The sequence below is a fragment of the Protopterus annectens genome, chromosome 11.part0, assembly GCF_019279795.1.
Source record: "Protopterus annectens isolate FY-2018-M chromosome 11.part0, PAN1.0, whole genome shotgun sequence".
NCBI lineage: Eukaryota > Metazoa > Chordata > Ceratodontiformes > Protopteridae > Protopterus > Protopterus annectens.
Genome location: NC_056745.1, coordinates 1,334,312,619 through 1,334,331,598, shown reverse-complemented (window position 1 = coordinate 1,334,331,598; position 18,980 = coordinate 1,334,312,619). Strand labels below are relative to the sequence as shown.

Below are 18,980 nucleotides of genomic sequence, written 5' to 3'. Positions count from 1 at the left end.
TGTACCTATGGAGCCGAATGGGGCATCGGAACCGGCCTAGAAACATCACGCGGCGCAGAACACTCCGGCTCCGAAGACAGAGATGCGCTCGGAGGAGGAATGATCAAAGAAGGTGTCTGGATGGGCTCCGGAGCCGACTGGGTCGGAGCCGAAAACAATTTTGCCAAAACCGGTGACTGGAGGAGCTTCTGAACCACCCTATCCACATCCACATCCGAAAGGGTCCTGGAGGGTTTGGAGGACAGGGATAGAGAATGCAATCTCCTCTCAGGAGAAGTAGGTTTGATACTAGGCGATAGTCTCCTAGGAGGTTCCAATACAATTGGAGCAGACACCGGTTCCATAGATATCAATCCTTCCTGCGGCCCCGAGGACAGTAGAGCTGAGGAGGTCGATGCAGTTTTAGGCATTTTCTCCGGAGGCTCCGATGAAGCTGATGGAGCTGGAGATCTCTTTTTCGACTTGCCAGATTGAGACTTGCCACTGGAAGCCGAATCCATATCCTCTCAAAAAGAGGGTTTCAATAGTCCCTTTAAGATTAGTTTATTCTTTCTCTCTTGGAGAACTCTAGGGCTGAACGCATGACAAAAGCTGCAGGATTCCTGCAGATGGATGGCTCCTAAGCAGTAGACACAAATAGAACGTCCATCGGTTATGGACATTTTGTACCCACATTTTGAGCACTTTTTAAATCCCGAAGGTTTATGCTCCTTCGTATCCTTAGACATATTAACTGCTGCGCCCACAACACAAAAACCAAGTCAATACCAGAACAGGCGTTCACTCTATAAAGGTGGGAACAACACTGAGGTAATCAACACCAAAGTCGCGAACAAACTGCACACAACTCTAGCACAATTTCAACAAGGGAACAGAAGGAGAGGGTAGCCAAAACCTCTAATTTAAATGGTTTGGTAAACACAGAAGGAAACAGAGGAGAACAAGGCCCTCTAACTGAAACAGGCCAAGCCCGGGGAACAGTAAGAGGAATACCATACAAAAAACTCACAATAACCAAGCCTAACACACCAGACAAAATTAGACAGCTTTAAACAATAGCTATGAAAATAGCTTTTGATTGAATCAAAATTCTCTTAAATCAAGAAAAGAAGGTACGTAGCCACAGCCAAGCGAGACCACGTCCTAGCTACATGAGTGGCAAACGAGATCTGGGGATATGGAGCAGTGCACCATGGGATACCCACTTAGCCCAGCCAATGAGAGACTTCGAGCTAGTAAAATCGGCCGAGTCAGAGACGATATTCGGCTCCGAACCCATGGGTAAGAATGTAGGCGAGATAGGACTACATAACATCTGAAGTTATGGATTACCTGTGAAGTGAAGGATTCAGTGTAGAAAACCTAACTCAGATAACATCACATCATGACAGGAATACCCAAATTAAGGAGAAACCAGTGGAGCAGGAAGCATCTGATAATCTGACATAATGAAGATACTCTGGGGCAATCAGTAGGAAATTATCTTAAAAGTTCAGTTAGAGCTGCACAGCAAGAGAAGGAACAGAAAATTGTGGCAACTCTAACAGAGTCAATGTTGTGGAGTGATAGGCCTGTGAGTTCCCATATGAAAAAGCAATATATGACACAGGGTGAAGGTGATGAAAATATGGCACAGGAATATTTTCCGGAACATTCTGTAGAATGCCCACAGGAAACTGAGAATAAAGAATATACCCTTAGTTTAGAAGAAAATGATCTAACGGAAGAATTGCTTGAGTTAACCGAGATGGATAAACATATTAACATCAATAAAAGAAAAAGACTACAGAAAGTCAGTAAGACCCAAAATGTTAGACAACTGATGAAACAAAAACACAGTAACCATATCTGTTCATAGCAACTCATGCAATGTGCAGACAACTGATGAAACAAAAACACAGTAACCATATCTGTTCATAGCAACTCATGCAATGTGCAGACAACTGATGAAACAAAAACACAGTAACCATATCTGTTCATAGCAACTCGTGCAATGTGCAGATAAATTAACAACAGATGAAGTCTTACCACAAAAACACAGGACAGTAACAGAAAGGAAGGGGAGAAATCAAATGCCATCAAGGAAATAGCGAATAGAAAAAAAATATAAAGCAATTAAGACAAGAAGTGTTGCTGTTAGAAGAGCACAGAAGAGGGACCAGATCAACAAAAATATCCAAAAAGACAGACGTGATAACAGCAACACGCAGTATCACAACAGAACAGGATCTGTACACCATTGCAAATAATAAACTAAAGAGATCAACACTGGCAGAAAAAACTTAGAAGATATGCAGAGAAATATAAAGGAAACGTATAAAAATAAGCAATTTATTGATAACCCTAAAAAGTTTTGCAGAGCACTGGGAAACAAATCAAAAGGAATAGAAACACCACTAAAAAAGGAAGACAGACACATTTTGGAGAACCATCTATGAGGATCCTGTGGAACATAAAGATACTGAATAGACAGAAAAAGTAAGAGAGACTAAGTTGTTCAAATGTACAGGATATGAAATGGGACAAAGTAACAGACAGAAATTTTTAACAAAATTAAGAAAAGCGCCTAATTGGAAAACCCCAGGCTTAGATGCAGAACCTAACTTCTGGCTAAAAGTACTGACATCATTACATGAAGACTTAACAGAGAGCAAGAAATATTTATACACGTACCCAGAAAAGACACCAACCTGGTTAACAGGAAAAATAATACTCTTCTTTAAGACTGAACGAGCAAGACATCCTAAAAACTACAGACCAATAACTTGCCTTCTGATGAAGTATAAACTATACACTGGAATTGATGCCGACAGAGTCTACAATCATTTAGAAGAAAACTCAGTTATGTTTACAGTCACTTAGAGGAAAACTCAATCATGTTTACAGTCACTTAGAACAAAACTCAATCATGGCAATAGAACAAAAGATTATAAAAAGAAAGTCGTATGGAACAAAGAATCATTTGATGTTAAATAAAGTCATAACAGAGAACGATAAAAAGATGAAGAATCTAAGTATGGCATGGATAGACTACAAAAAAGCATCTGACAGCATCCTACATTCATGGATAAAGGAGTGCTTATAAATGGACAAGATACACCCTACAGTGATCGATTACATTACAGAGACTATGAAACAGTGGCAAACCACTTTGCAGTTAAACTTTGATAAAGGACAATTTATTATCCCAGGGATAAAAATTCAAAGGGGCTTATTCCAGGGTGACTGTCACTGCTGCTCTTTTGTTTTGTTCTTAATCCATTAAGCTGTCTACTTGGTAGATTAGGTCATGGCTACAATCTAGTTCCCAGAAAATCATAAAGTGTAAAGACTTCTCATCTTCCCTTTCTGGATGATTTAATACTGTACAGTTCATTAGATGAGGAACTGAAAGTACAATTGCAAATGGTCAAACCTTTCTCAGCTATAAGAATGTCATTTGGTCTTGATAAATGTGCAAAAGCAACCTTTAAAGCAGGAAAGCTGTAGTCTTGGACAAGAATGTGATATAAAAGGACTTCAGCAAGAGGGAGTGCATAAATATTTGGGAATCCATGAAGGATCAACAATAAAACATCAACAAATGCGAATAAAACTTAGGAATATTTTAGAAGACTAATATTAAATACAGACAACCGCTCTGACATCTAGAAGCAAAGTCCACGCTATAAACCAATTTGCTCTTGTTCTTACAGTTTTTGTTTTTTTAAACACTGAAGAAGGCTTTTGTTAAATATTTGCCGAAACCGGTCTGTTTTTCAAGAACCTCAATCAATAAATTTATTTTCAAGGTGCCTTGTATGCTGGTCCTGTTTTCTTTTTGTTTGATGACTGACTGGCCCCAAAAGTCAATGGATCATTTGGACAGGAAAACAAGAAAAATGCTTCATGCTTATCAAATGACTGAATGTGTACTTCTGCAATCACAGAGAAAGTTTTAAAACAAGCAGAGAGCAAGTCTAACATGACTTCCCTGCTTAGTTTACCAGGAGCGTATTGGTGTCAAGTGGGAATAGAAATCAGAGCAGAAGTAGATAAAAATCAGGCAGCACTGACATGCCAAAAAAAACCCCCAAAACAAATGAAAGAATATAAGGTGAAGGATCAGATGGGAAGGCAAGAAATGTGGAAAACGCAATAATACAGTTGCAAGTACAGAAAAAGTACAGTTGTGTACACTTACCATAAATGTAGATGTTCGTGTGTATTCACTGTTGCAGTCATTACATTTGGGTTATCTGCTTGCAGTAGCCCTCAGCTGGCCTGACTAACAGACTTGGGTCCTACGTCGGTTGCTGTCTCTTCTTCCGTGACGTCAGGTGGTCAGGGGTATAAAACATGCAGCCGACGTCATTACATCAGTTTTTCTTGCCCCAGATTTCAGGTGCCCCCTAATGGGAAGCAATTAAATCTATAAAAATACAAGGTTATACCTCAAACAAAAAAGCAAATACACCAAAAAGCTTTTAAGCATTGAAAAGGAGAGAAGAGGTATAGCCAAACAAAGTCAGGGGGCTGGAGGGAGGGTAACCAGGACTGCAACAGTGAATACACTCGAACATCTACATTTATGGTAAGTGTATACAACTGTACTATGTTCTTCGTATTTCACTGCTGCAGTCATTACATTTGGGTAGATTCCCAAAGCTAAGAATGAGAGGAGGAATTTAGACAGCATTAGGATCAGCTATAAGGCCCTGCAAAACTGCAGTGGCAAAGCCAGCTCTGGATTTAGAGAAAACTGGCAAATGGTAATGCTTGGTGAAAGTATGTACAGAACTCCAGGTAGCAGCTTCTAGGATGTCCCTGGTAGGTACGCCTCCGAGAAAGGCTGTAGAGGTAGATGCAGCCCTGGTTGAGTGGGATCCAATTCCCTGTGGGATAGGTTTTCCATGGTGCTTATAGCAGAAATGAATGCAATGGCCTATCCATTTGGAGATGGTTCGCTTTGAAATCACCTTCCCCTCTGTCCCTGCAGCAAATGCCACCAGCAGTTGTTCAGATTTCCTTTGAGGTTTAGACCTGTCCAAGTAGAATCTAAGTTGTCGGTGCACATCTAAGGAGTGCAGTATCCATTCCCCTTTGTTCAGTGGATTAGGAAAGAAGGTAGGCAAATGAATGAACTGATTAGGCCACACTGGATACCACCTTTGGCATGAAAGAGGGACTGGTCCTGAGGGACACCCTGTCTGCATGAAAGATGATAAAAGACTCTACTGCCATAAGGGCCTGTAATTCAGATACCCTTCTTGCTGAAGTGATTGCTAAAAGTGAAGCTGTTTTCCAAGAAAGGAACTTTAAATCTGCAGGTGCATTCCCCCATGCATAGTCTGATACATCTGTTAGGGTTTGGGCGGCAGGGGGTAGTGTGAATGGTAGTCCCTTGTTTTGGTGGCAGGCCTCTGCCCACCAAAGGAACTCTAGGCGTAGACAAGGAGCGATAGGAATCATTACTTCTAGATCCTGAGAATGTTGACACCATACGCATTTTAGATACCACTCGAGTTTCCTCATATGCAGTCTTGCATATGGAATTAGAAGAATGCAGGAGGCCATGAACCCCAAAGGCTTGCAGTATTTGCCTTGCATATAGCAGGGTTTTTGTGACCACTTGTTTGTAGTAGGTTGTCAAGTGAATTTGTTTCTCTAGCGTCAGGAAAGCCAACTGGGAAGTTGAATTCAAGCTTGCTCCCAGGAATATAATTTGTTGACAGGGTACCACGTGTGACTTCTTTTCGTTTATGGTGTACCCCAGACAAGTTAGCACTCTCTGTACAAAAGCCAGATGATTCAAAAGCATGTCCTGGTTTTCTGCCTGAATTAGACAATCGTCCAGGTATTGGTATATTTGAATATTTATTTGCCTGCAAAATGCAATGACAGGAGCTAGGCACTTTGTGAATACTCTGGGCGCAGTAGATAAGCCAAAGGGCAGTGCGTATAAGCCTGCTTTGAAGCGCAGGTATCTTCTGCAAGACTCCCTGAATGGGATGTGCAGGTATGCTTCCTTTAAATCCAGTGTTGCCAACCAGGCATCTTTGCTTAGCATAGGAAGCAACTGGTGAAGAGTCAGCATCTTGAATTTTGGAATCACCAAAAAGGTGTTTAGAGAATGCAGGTCCAGGATAGGACGCCATGAAATGTCTTTTCTGGGTACCAGGAAAAATCTCAAGTAGAAACCTTGTCCCTTTTTCTCTTCCGGTACCAACTGAATAGCCCCTATGCTTAAGAGAGAGAGTACTTGCATTTGGGCCTCTGACCACTGCTTTGGAGGTAGATCCGGCTAACCGCTTGAGTGTTTGTGACATGTGGAAGTGAAATCTGTATCCTTAGGACACTATATTTAAAACCCATTTGCCCTGGGTAACGAGTCCCCAGTTCTTTGGGGGAAAAGATTGCACTTCATGCAAAGAGGCAGTCAGTTGAGAAGTGCTTGGAAGTTTTAAAAAGTAATTGAGACAGTTTATCATAGGGGGGAGTTTTATTACTCCCAAATTTGGAAGTGGAGGCCCCCCATTGCTTAGTCCTGTGCGTCCCCTGGGACTGAAGCCTGGGTGCTCTGCTGGATCTGGATTTGGACTGAGAAGGTCTGGAAGAGGCAGGAAAGGACCAATTCTTAGAAGGCCAATGCCTGCTAAATCTTGGGAGGCTGTACTTGTAAAAAGTCTTTAACAGTTTGCATAGATTTAGCTTTTTCCTCCATCTTTTTAAGAACTTCTTCTGCCTTGTTGCCAAACAGGTGGCCCTGATTTAAGGGAGCATCCAGTAATTTTGCTTTAACATGATCTGGCAAGGACTGCTCCTTAAGCCAAGCATGCCTTCTAAATACAGACCCAGTTACCGCAGCCCTGCAAGATGTCTCTAGTGAATCAAAACCCCACTGCAATGTAGGTTTACCAACTTGTTCAGCAGAATGCATAAAATCTTGTAAATCCTTATTTTCAGCACAATCAACAATCAGGAATCAACATTTTCTGTTTAAAAAATCCAATAATATGCAGCTGATACTTTTAACATATGAAACTGGCAATTCAAGGCCCTAATGGCCAAACTGCAGAAGTGTATACCTTCTTACTCCAGCTATCCAACGCCCTGGAGTCTCTATCAGAGGGGGTAGGATTTTTGGCAGTAGTAGTTTTAATGCCCTTGGGTCCCTGTGAAATGGTTTCAGGATCCGCAGTAGGACTTTTGAAAAAGAACTTGTGACAGTCAGGAACCCTGTAATCTCTATCAGGTTTTCTGGAAACAGGAGGTAGAGAGTCAGGGGCCATGCTAGATTCCGAAAAGGCATCATCAACAATGTCCAGAACAGGAGGTATAGCTAAAGGCCTGTGCTGGGGCAGGAGTAAGAAATCCCTAAGCCTCTTTTTAGAATCAGAGAAATCCTGACTTTTCCAATGAAAAAGCTCCCTGAGAGTGTGCAAGATTTCACCAAAAGAGAAATCCTCTGAGGGGGAAGCAGAGGGAATAGGAGTCCTCAGCATCAGAATTCTCATAGGTAGATAAGGGTAAATCCTGGTCATCATAGGAAACAGAAATTTCAGAATCCTGGTCAGAAGTATCATAAGCAAACTCAGTCCTAGGTCTCTTAGAGGGGGAAGGTTGGCTTCCCCTGATTAAAGTAATAAGTTCTTCAGTCATTCTTATCATTTGTTCTTTAGGCATAGAGGCCTGACCATGCGGTCTGGGCATCAGTTTAGGACTTGGAAGAAGAAGATGGCGGCGGTTTAATATGCAAGTCAGTAGGCCTGAATACACTCTAAGAAGCCAGTGCCCGCACAGCGGCTTCGGACCCATCCAAGGTAGAGACATCCGCACTTTCGACAGTTAAAGCATCTCACGGCATACCGGACTCAGAATGGGTCTCAGTAGAGGCCTGCGAATCTGAAGTAGCGGGTATCAGGGGCTGTGAAAACGCCTCACTGAGTACCGGCGAACTGAGCGGCCTGTCTCTGCCTTTATCTTTGCATTTTTTTCAGAAGGTTGGTAGTCGTATGGCTTACCGAAGACATATCAGGATAATTGAACCGAGCACCAAAAAATTTAGAAGCTCAAATATACCGGCGGATAGTTCGTAGTTTAATTAAGGCACAAAACCGACAGCGAGGTACATCGTGGTCAGGGTCTAGGCAAGGAATACAGTACGAATTAAAATCTTTATGAGGTATTTGCTTTCCACAAGAAATGCAATTATTTACTTTTACTGACATCAGTTTAGAGCAAGAAAAAGTTTCCCCAATGGGGTACTTAGCTTTTGGTTGAAGACTTCGGTTCTGAAACTCGAAAACGAAAATTTCAGGAGTTGGCCGACCGGCACTTGCGAACTGCTTCTGCTTTGGGCACCACACAGCAAGAAAGACTGATGTAATGATGTCGGCTGCAAGTTTTATACCCCTGATGACACGGAAGAAGAGACAGCAACCGACGTAGGACCCAAGACTTTGTTAATCAGGCCAACTGAGGGCTACTGCAAGCAGATAACCCAAATGTAATGACTGCAACAGTGAAACACGAAGAACATCTCCTGGAACGTCATGTCGATCAGGATTTAACTCAGGAATGGTTAAGGAGAGGTGAATTTAACCCAAAAGATGAAAGGTTAACACTGGTGGCTCAAGACAGTGGACAACATACACACTGGTTTACAAAGTCCGTTGAACATGTTGGAAAAAGAGACAAATGCATGTTTTATTAAACAGAATTGGAAAGAGTCGCATCAGTAATCAAGGCGAGATCAATGCTGAATGCACCTTCCAATTTACCAAATATGTATGATGTCACCTAAAAATATACTAAAAATTAATGCTTTATGCATGGATACATTTATTTAAGTATACAAACAACAGTGCATCTGCAAGGAAGAGCCTACCTTAAAACCATGTTCATTGAGCGTGTCGTCAAATTTAGGATCACCCAAAAACACAGTTGGATAGAATTCTTCGACATAGCGTCTCCTCCACCACTGCTGAGGCACAGATCTGCAGGAAACAGGTAAGTTAAAGACAGATACAGAATGCAAAAATGTTATGTTACAGCTTAACTTTAGAAACTATAACTTACAACTAGGAAGACATGACTCAAACGGGTAAAGAAAAGCAGAGCTTTGCAGTAACTTACTATAGCAGTGGATGTTCAAACAGTTGGATCAGTGCTGCAGTAGCATTCATAGAAAATATGAATTTTCTATAGGCAGATAACTGCCCAGCTGGTCCGACTTCCAATGCTTTGGTCATCTATTACATACACAGATCTCCCCCATATGCAAGAGTCATCCGACTAATGAGCGGTATACAGGACAGAGCATTATGAACAATTTTTAGATCTTTTGGTTCAATTACAGATATGCCACCAACAAGGGCATTTGGGATGGATGCCGATGAGTAGAGTCAGTAATAACCTCCAAAGAACCCAACAAAACCCTCCTAGTTTGCAGACTCCAGGACTTGTGGCTAGTGAGAAGAAAACAAAATGCACCCAGGACTTAGTCTTATGCTTTTTCCTCTGTTAAATGGGGAAAGTGGTAGGTCCTACTGCAGCAGCGATCCCTGTGATGAATAGAGTATAGGTGTGTAAAAACTTACTACAGCAGTAGATACCTGAATTCAAGGATCCCTGCTGTGATATGAATATAAAACAGTACTAAAGAGGTGTAAAAGCCTGGACTCTGGACCTACTTCACAGATGCTAAAATTCGTGCAGAACTGCAGTGATGATTACTATTTTGCCCTGGAAAAATAGTGCAGCTTACAGTGCTCGGAGATCACGATTATGGATAGAGATCCAGACAGTGGATACATATTTGCGCAGAAACATTCCAAAAATGGGGCAGTTTACTATGAAGATCTTAAGTACTACAATAATGGTAACAAAAAAGTACAGTTTTGTACCTACCATAAATGTAGATGTCCGATAGACATGCAACTGCAGTCATAACATATGGGTTGTCCTGCCTCAGGCAGCCCTCGGTCGGCCGAATTCCAAAGTCTGGGTCCGGCGTCGGCTGGTGCCGCCTCCTCTCCGACGTCAAAATGGCTGGAGTACAAAGGCATCGGCCGACGCCATCTTCTTCAGTGTTTCTTGCCCCAGATGCCAGGTGCCCTCCTAGGAAGGCTAAATTTGGTGAATGGATAAAAATAATCCCAAACATGCACAACAGTAATAAACAGATACACCATAGGAAATACCCCCAGCTAATGGGAAAAGGGATAGGGACCCAAAAAGAAAGTTACAGAGGGGTAGGAGGGTGGGAAAATCCGACTGCAGTTGCATATCTATCGGACATCTACATTTATGGTAGGTAGATAACTGTACTATGTCCTCCAAGAATGCAACTGCAGTCATAACATATGGGTTGAATACCATAGCTAAGCTGGGGGTGGATGGAACTATGATAAGGATGGTGTAGCTATAATCCCCTGCAGGACTGCCGAAGCAAAGCCTGCTCGGGATCTGGAGTATAAGGGCAGGTTGTAGTGCTTGGTAAATGTATGCACGGAGCTCCATGTAGCAGCCTCTAAAATGTCCTTTGTTGCCACTCCTCTTAGGAAAGCTGTGGAAGTGGCTATAGCTCTGGTGGAATGTGGCCTAATATTGGCTGGCACACCTTTTCCATGGAAAGAATAGCAGAATCTGATGCAGTGTCCAATCCATTTGGAAATTGTTTGTTTGGAGATTGCTTTTCCTTGTACTCCAGCAGCATAGGCTACAAACAGTTGGTCAGACTTTCTGGTGGCCTTAGTTCTGTCCAAGTAGTAACGTAGTTGTCTGTGTATGTCCAAAGTATGCAGTAGTTTTTCCCCCTTATTTTGAGGATTGGGGAAGAAAGTAGGCAGGTGAATAGCTTGATTTAGAGACACCCTGGAAATAACTTTTGGCATGAATGTAGGATTGGTTCTTAGAGAAGCTCTGTCTTGATGAAAAATGAGGAAGGGATGCACTGCCATGAGTGCCTGTATCTCCAAAACTCTTCTTGCAGATGTGACTGCCAATAAGAAGACAGTTTTCCATGAAAGAAATTGCATTTCTGAAGTTGCTGCTGGCTCAAATGGAGGAAGAGTTAATTTTTCCAACACGAAATTGAGGTCCCATGCAGGTACTGGCTGTTTTCTGGGAGGTTTGATATTCTTTATCCCTCTTAGAAACTGTCTTAGCAGAGGATGAGAAAACACTGGAGGGTCACAGTTGTATTTTGCTGAGATTGCTGAGGCATGAATCTTTATTGAAGAGTATGAGAGTCCAGTATGAAACAGTTCTGCCAAGTATTCTAATATCTGAGGTATACTCAGTAATGTTGTGCCCTGACCCCTGTTGGCATTCCAGATGCTGAATCTCTTCCACTTGGCTGAATAGGTTTTTCTGGTGGAAGGTCTGCGTGCTTCCAGCAAGATCTCTTGAACTGATTTGGAAAGAGAGTTAGTTGGAGAAGTCATGGTAGCCTCCAGGCTGTCAGATGTAATGTTTCCAGGTCTTGATGTACAGTCCTGTAATTGTGTTGTGTTAGGAGCAGGGGCCATAGGGTCAGAGGCCATGGTTTGGTCCGAGTTATGCTCAATAGCAATGGGTACCAGTGTTGCCTTGGCCAGTCTGGAGCTATCAAGATGCCTGTTGGTTGTTCTGCTTTGATCTTCAGTATCACCTTGGTCAGCAGGCAGAGGAGGGAATGCATAAATTTTTAGAGAATTCCAGCTGAAGGAGAGAGCATCCATTTTCCAGGCTAGAGGATGGTGAGTCCTTGTGCATAACTTTTCCAGGTGATGATTTAAGTGGGAAGCAAAAAGGTCTACGTCCGGTCTTCCCCATGTCTTTGTCAGTTGAGAGAAAATGCGAGGGTGCAGCATCCATTCGTGTGGATCCATGAAATTTCTGCTCAGCTTGTCCGCCAGTACATTGTCCTTGCCTGGTACAAACTGGGATTGTAAATGTATCTTCAGGCTCAGGGATTTTTCCCAGAGAAGCATTGTTAGTCTGCAGAGGGGATAAGAATGAGTGCCTCCCTGCTTGTTTATGTACCACATGACAGTGGTGTTGTCTGTCCTTATTAGCAAATGTCCTTGTTGTAGTGATTTTTCGAAAGTCTCGATTGCATGTATCACTGCCAACATCTCCTTTTGGTTTATATGCAGATGTCTTTCCTTTGGCGTCCATAGACCTTGAATGCATCTGCCCTCCATGTGCGCCCCCCATCCATGGTCTGAGGCGTCTGTTGTAATCATTTGACCTGTTTGAGGTCTGTTGAAAGACATGCCTTTGTTTAGTTGACTGGCTTGAACCCACCATAAAAATTCCTTTTGCAGACATGGAATAAGTGGGATTACGTCCTCTAGGCTTTGGCTGTGTTGAGACCATAAGTTTTTTAAATACCATTGCAGCTTTCTCATATGAAGTCTTGCCAAAGGTATCAGAAGGATGCAAGATGCCATGAACCCCAGGGCCTGCAGGATTTTCCTTGCAGTCAGCTGGGAGAGTTTTGCTAGGCCTTTGAAGTACTCTGGTAAATGCTGCTGTTTTTCCTCTGTGAGGTAGGCCATTTGGTTTTGTGTGTCCAGTTTGGCTCCTAGGAAGATAATCTGTTGGGATGGCAGTAGTTTTGACTTCTGAATGTTGACTGTGTATCCCAAGGCCTGCAGTAGATGCATGACATAGTCCAAGTTTTCTTTTAAGGTTGGTTTGTTGTCTGCTTGTATGAGACAGTCGTCCAAGTAGGGGTATATTTGAATCCCCTGCAGTCTGCAGTGTGCCACTACTGATGCCAGGCATTTCGTGAACACTCTGGGCGCAGTAGATAAGTAAACGGCAATGCTGAGAATTGATAATGCTCTGTCCCTGCAAGAAATCTGAGGTATCTTCTGCAGCTTTGTCTGATTGGGACATGCAGGTATGCCTCCTTGAGGTCCAGAGTGACCAGCCATGACCCCTTGCCCAACATGGGAAGGAGTTGCTGCAGCGTCAGCATTCTGAACTTTGGCACAATGAGAAAAGTATTTAGAGTTGACAAGTCCAGTATGGGTCTCCATTTGTTTTCTTTTCTCGGAACAAGGAACAGTCTTGAATAAAATCCCTGGCCTTGCTCCTGAGGAGGAACCCTTTCTATTGCTTTTATACTTAACAGCTTGGAAACTTGAGTGAGTGCCTCTGCCCTTTGATGATGTGGCAGGTTTGGCATGCCTTGTCTTATTGGTAATGTGTGGAAGTGGAATCTGTAACCTTTGTCTATCAAATCCAGAATCCAGTTGTCCTTGGTTAAGATATGCCAGTTTTGTGAGAATAAGGATAATTTTCCGCCCAAAGGTGCTTCTCTTTGAACCTTTGTAGGCGGTACGAAAGTCAAGTCATTGTGATTGTCCTTGTGGTGCAGCTGAACTGTTTGCGCCACTTCTTTGATTTGGAGGTTGCCATTGGCGGCCCCTGTAAGATCCTCGGTATTGCCCTCTACCTCGGTCACGTCTGCTTTTTCCCCTTTGAAACTTGTCAGAGCCTGGGAAGGACCAGTTCTTTGAGGGCCAGTTTCTGCTGAATCTGGGTGGCTGAAAGTACAGTTTTGTACCTACCATAAATGTAGATGTCCGAACAGGATAGCATCTGCAGTCCTTACAAATGGGTTGTCCTGTCGTCAGGCAGCCCTTCGGTCGGCCGGATTCCAAAGTCTGGGTCTGGCCTCGGCTGGTGTCGCACTTCACCCGACGTCATCTCTGCTGGTCTTCGGGTATAAAGGCATCAGCCAACGCCATTTTCCTCAGTGTTTCTTGCCCCAGATGCCAGTTGCCCTCTTGGTAAGCTAAATTTTTGGATAAATGCCAATGTTTCCAAAAAAGTGGAAGGCAAACACAAAAAATAAGCATGTATGTACATATATACAAACAAATACACCATAAGAGATTCCCCCCCCAGCTATTAGGTGGGTAAATACCCTAGGAGTACCACAGAGGGGAAGGAGGGAGGGTAATCCTGACTGCAGATGCTATCCTGTTCAGACATCTACATTTATGGTAGGTACAAAACTGTACTATGTCCTTCAAGGATGCATCTGCAGTCCTTACAAATGGGTAGAATACCATAGCCAAACTAGAGGAGGAGGAAGAAGAATTATGGTGTAGTTAGGATCCCTTGCAAAACAGCAGTGGCAAACCCTGCTCGGGATCTAGAGTATAGAGGTAAGTTATAATGCTTGGCAAATGTATGCACGGAGGTCCAAGTAGCAGCCTCAACAATGTCCTTGGTAGCCACTCCTCGTAAGAAAGCTGTGGTAGTGGCTGTAGCCCTTGTAGAATGAGGCCTTATGTTCTGTGGAATTTGCTTTCCATGGTAGGAGTAACAGAATCTTATGCAATTTCCTATCCACTTGGAGATTGTCTGTTTGGAAATTGCTTTTCCTTCCCTTCCTGTTGCATTGCATAAGCTACTAGAAGCTGGTCAGTTTTTCTATTGCCCTTGGTTCTGTCCAGGAAGTAGCGCAACTGTCTATGTACATCCAAGGTATGCAGCAGTCTTTCCCCCCTGTTCTGTGGATTGGGGAAGAAGGTAGGTAGGTGGATTGCCTGGTTTAGAGACACTCTGGATACCACCTTAGGCATAAATATAGGATTAGTTCTCATGGACACTCTATCTTGATGGAAGATTAGGAAGGGTTATACTGCCATTAAGGCCTGTAGTTCGGAAACCCTTCTTGCTGAAGTAATTGCCAGTAGGAAAGCAGTTTTCCAGGATAGGTGTTGAAGATCTGCTGTTGCTGCTGGTTCGAATGGAGGGAGTGTCAATTTTTCTAGTACAAAGTTCATGTCCCAGGCTGGTAATGGTGGTTTCCTAGGAGGTTTTACATTCTTGATTCCTCTGAGGAACTGCCTGAGTAGAGGATGTGAGAAGACAGGGGGATCAAAGCTGTATTCTGCAGAAACAGCTGATGCATGTATCTTGGAGGAATAGGACAGGCCTGTATGGAGAAGCTCTGCCAAATACTCCAGGATGTTGGCAATATCTATCTTTGACACATCTTTCCCTCTTTCAGTACTCCAAATGACAAACCTTTTCCATTTTCCTGCATAGTTCCTTCTTGTTGAAGGTCTGCGGGCCTCAAGGATAATGTCTTTAACCCTTTGGGATAAATCTGGGTTAGTTGCTCCTATGTAATGTTCCAGGCAGTCAGTTGCAGAGTTTTCAGGTTTGGATGCAGGATGTTGTAGTCGCTCTGAGTTAACATCAAAGGAATCAGGGGTAGTGTCCACGTTTCCCCCCGAGACATGCTCCTCAGCAATGGGTACCAATGTTGTCTTGGCCAATTTGGAGCTATCAGAATTATCCTTGGGCGTTCCTCTTTGATTTTCAGTAGTACCTTGTGCATCAAAGGAAGAGGTGGAAATGCATATGCTGTCAGGCCTTTCCAACTGAAGGATAGAGAGTCCACCTTCCAAGCAAGTGGGTGGTATGTCCTTGTGCAGAATTTCTTGAGCTGGTGATTGAGTGGGGATGCGAATAGATCTATTTGTGGCATTCCCCATTTCTTTGTGATGACCTTGAAGATGTCCGGGTGTAGCATCCATTCGTGAGCATCCAAGGTAGTTCTGCTTAACATGTCTGCTAGGATGTTTTCTTTTCCCGGTACAAATATTGCCTGTAACTGAATGTTGTAGCTCAGAGCCATATTCCATAGGTCCAGAGCCATTCGACATAGGGGGTATGAATGAGTGCCTCCCTGTTTGTTGATGTACCACATGACTGTGGTGTTGTCTGTCCTTATCATCAATTGGCCTTCTTTGAGGAATGGTCTGAAATTCTGGATTGCTAGTTTTACTGCCAGCATTTCTTTTTGATTTATGTGCAGGTGCAGCTGTTCTGGAGTCCATAAGCCTTGACTGCATTTGTCCAACATGTGGGCCCCCCAACCTAGGTCTGAGGTGTCCGTTGTGATGGTTTGGCTTGCTTGAATGTTGTGGAAGGGCAAACCTGGGTTTGCCTGGCATGTTTGAGCCCACCATAGGAATTCTTGTTTCAGGCATGGGATTAGTGGTATTTCGGTTTCTAAGCTGTGCCTGTGTTGAGACCATAAATTCTTTAGGTACCACTGTAGCTTTCTCATATGCAGTCTGGCATGGGGGGCCAGGATTATGCAGGATGCCATGAAGCCCAAGGCCTGCAGTACTTTCCTTGCTGTTAGTTTGTTCTGCTTTGTTAATGCCAAGAAGTAAAGAGGAAGTTGTTCTTGTTTTTCTGCAGTTAGGAATGCCATCTGTTTTACTGTGTCCAATTCTGCACCCAAGAATGTTCTTGTTTGGGATGGTATCAGTCTTGACTTTTTTAAATTGACTGTGTATCCCAGGGCTTGTAGTAACCAAATGACTCTTTGTAAGTCTTGTGTCAGCTTGCTTTTGTTGTCCGCTTGTATCAGGCAGTCGTCCAGGTATGGGTAAATTTGGATTCCCTGTAGCCTGCAATGAGCGATTACTGATGCCAGGCATTTCGTGAACACTCTGCGCAGTAGATAAGCCAAAGGGCAATGCTGAGAATTGATAATGCTCTGATCCTGCAAGAAATCTGAGGTATCTCCTGCAATTTGGTCGTATGGGGACGTGCAGGTATGCCTCCTTGAGATCTAGAGTTACCAGCCAACACTCCTTGCCCAGCATGGGAAGAAGTTGCTGTAGGGTCAGCATTTTGAATTTTGGAACAATGATGAATGTGTTTAAAGCGGACAGGTCGAGAATAGGTCTCCAATTTTTCTCTTTTCTTGGTACTAGGAAAAGTCTGGAGTAAAATCCTTTGCCCTGTTCTGTAGGTGGTACCCTTTCCACAGCTCTCATCTTTGTTAATTGAGCTATTTGTTTTAGGGCTTCTGTCTTTTGATTTGGTGGTAGGTTTGGCATTCCACTTTTGACTGGTAAGGTGTGGAAATGAAACCTGTAGCCTTGGTCTATAGTTTGCAAAATCCACTTGTCTCTTGTGATATAGTGCCAGTTTTTTGAAAATAAGGCTAACTTTCCGCCTAAGGGTGCTGCTATTTGTTCCCTGGTAGGCGGTGTCAGAGCCAAGTCACTGTGATTGTCCTGTTGCAGTGGCAGTGGTTGTGTCTGTGCCTCGTTGGTTATTGCCTTGCCACTGGCGTCCTCTGTAGGCACCTCCTCTGGATTGATTTCTGCCTCTGGAACGTCTATTCCTGCCTCTCTGAGATTTAGAGGAGTCTGGAAAGGACCAATTTTGGAAGGCCAGTTCCTGCTAAACCTTGGGGCTGAACCTGTAAGAAATCTTTAACTGTTTGTACAGATTTTGCCTTCTCTTCCATTTTCTTCATTACTTGTTGGGCAGGAGGACCAAATAGACTGACCTTATCCATAGGAGCATCTAATAGCTTTGTTTTAACATGATCCGGCAAGACCTGCTCTTTCAACCATGCATGCCTTCTTATAACTGTGCCAGTCATGGCTGATCTAAATGAAGCCTCCAGTGCATCATAGCCACATTTTAAAGAATGGTTACTAACCTGCTGAATGTTATTCACCATTTCTAAAACATATTTCTTATCTAAGGAATCATCAGAGGACAGTTTCTTAGTTAACTGATCAAGCATAAACTCTTGGTATTGGATCATATGAAACTGACAGTTCAAAGCTCTAGCTGAGAGAGTAGCAGAGGTGTATACCTTTTTACCCCATCTCTCTAAGGACCTGGATTCCCTTTCAGAAGGGAGAGGGTTTTTCGCTGAGGTCGAGGCTACTGCCTTAGGCCCCTGGGAGATAGTCTCAGGATCTGCAAGAGGAGCCTTGTATAAGTGGTGATGAGTGTCCGGTACCCTGTAAAACCTATCGGGCTTGGCAGGGGCTGGAGGTAAAGTATCAGGAGCAGTGCAAGCATCATTGAATGCATCACCCACAACAGGAAGAACTGGAGGTATAGCTAAGGGCCTATGTTGCGGTAAGTGTAGAAAGGTCCTAAGCCTTTTTCTTGAATCTGAGAAATCTTGTCCCTGCCATTGGAATTGCTCTCTCATGGCATGTAAGGTTCCCCAAAGGAAAATTCCTCTGGTGGAGAGGCAGAAGGAATAGATTCTTCAGCATCGGAATCTTCATAAGTAGAAAAAGGAGCCTCTGGATGGTCTGTATTGTCTGAATCATCAGAAGAGTCATCTGAGGACACTGGCTCAGGGGGCTCTGCTCTAGGTCTCTTTTCTGGAGGTTGAGAGGCCCTGTCTGGGTGAGATTGGGATCCCCTTATTAAAGAGATGAGATCCTCTGCCAGAGTAAGCATTTGGGAACTGGAACTGGGCCTGTGAGAGCGGGGCTTAACAGGCACAGACTTAGCAGTTTTGGCTGCTTTAGCCCTAGCAAAGGCCTTTATAGACATGGCTGCAGGAGGCCTAGCAGCACCACGTGCTGGGGTAGAGACATCCAAAGGGATGGTGTCCGATAAATCTAGAGAAACCACATTAGTAGGCAAAATTTCAGAGGCCGATTCAACTAGGGTAGCAGGGGCCTCGGTAGTAGTCATGGATTCGACTGAAGATTGACCAGTTTGCTCGGTTTCGTCCGAAACCGAGACACTCGCGGTTTGCTTAACCGTGGTTTTGGCTGAAACCGCAGACCGCGAGTGTCAGTCTTTTTCTTTGTGTTTCTTAACAATTTGAGAAGTCGGAGGATCCGACGGCATAATGTATGCAAAATCTGAGCCGAAAAACTGTTCAGCAAACTCCGACCGATGCCCAAGCGTTCGTCGGTTGAAGGAAGCACAGGCTAAACAGGCTGCTACATCGTGGTCTGGGCCTAAACAAGGTAAGCAGTAAGAGTGGAAATCTTTATGAGGTATTTGTTTCCCACAAGTTAAACAGTTATTCACTTTTTCTGACATCGGCTGAGGCAAGAAAGAGTCCCCAATGGGGTACTTAGCTTTTTAGAAGTCTTCGAAGTAGTATTTGGTAGTAGTAATCTCTGGATCTGACCGACCGGCACTTGCGAACAGCTTCTGCTTGCAAGAAAGACTGAGGAAAATGGCGTCGGCTG

The 18,980-nt window shown here is 43.6% G+C and overlaps 1 protein-coding gene across 1 annotated transcript in view; it reads right to left on the bottom strand.

Moving 5' to 3' along the window:
- The window catches only part of LMF2 (lipase maturation factor 2), a 698,972-nt gene that overhangs the window by 26,944 nt on the left and 653,048 nt on the right, over positions 1–18,980 (bottom strand). The window contains 1 exon segment of the mRNA XM_044088653.1: positions 8,870–8,978. Coding sequence (XP_043944588.1) covers positions 8,870–8,978 — 109 coding nt within the window.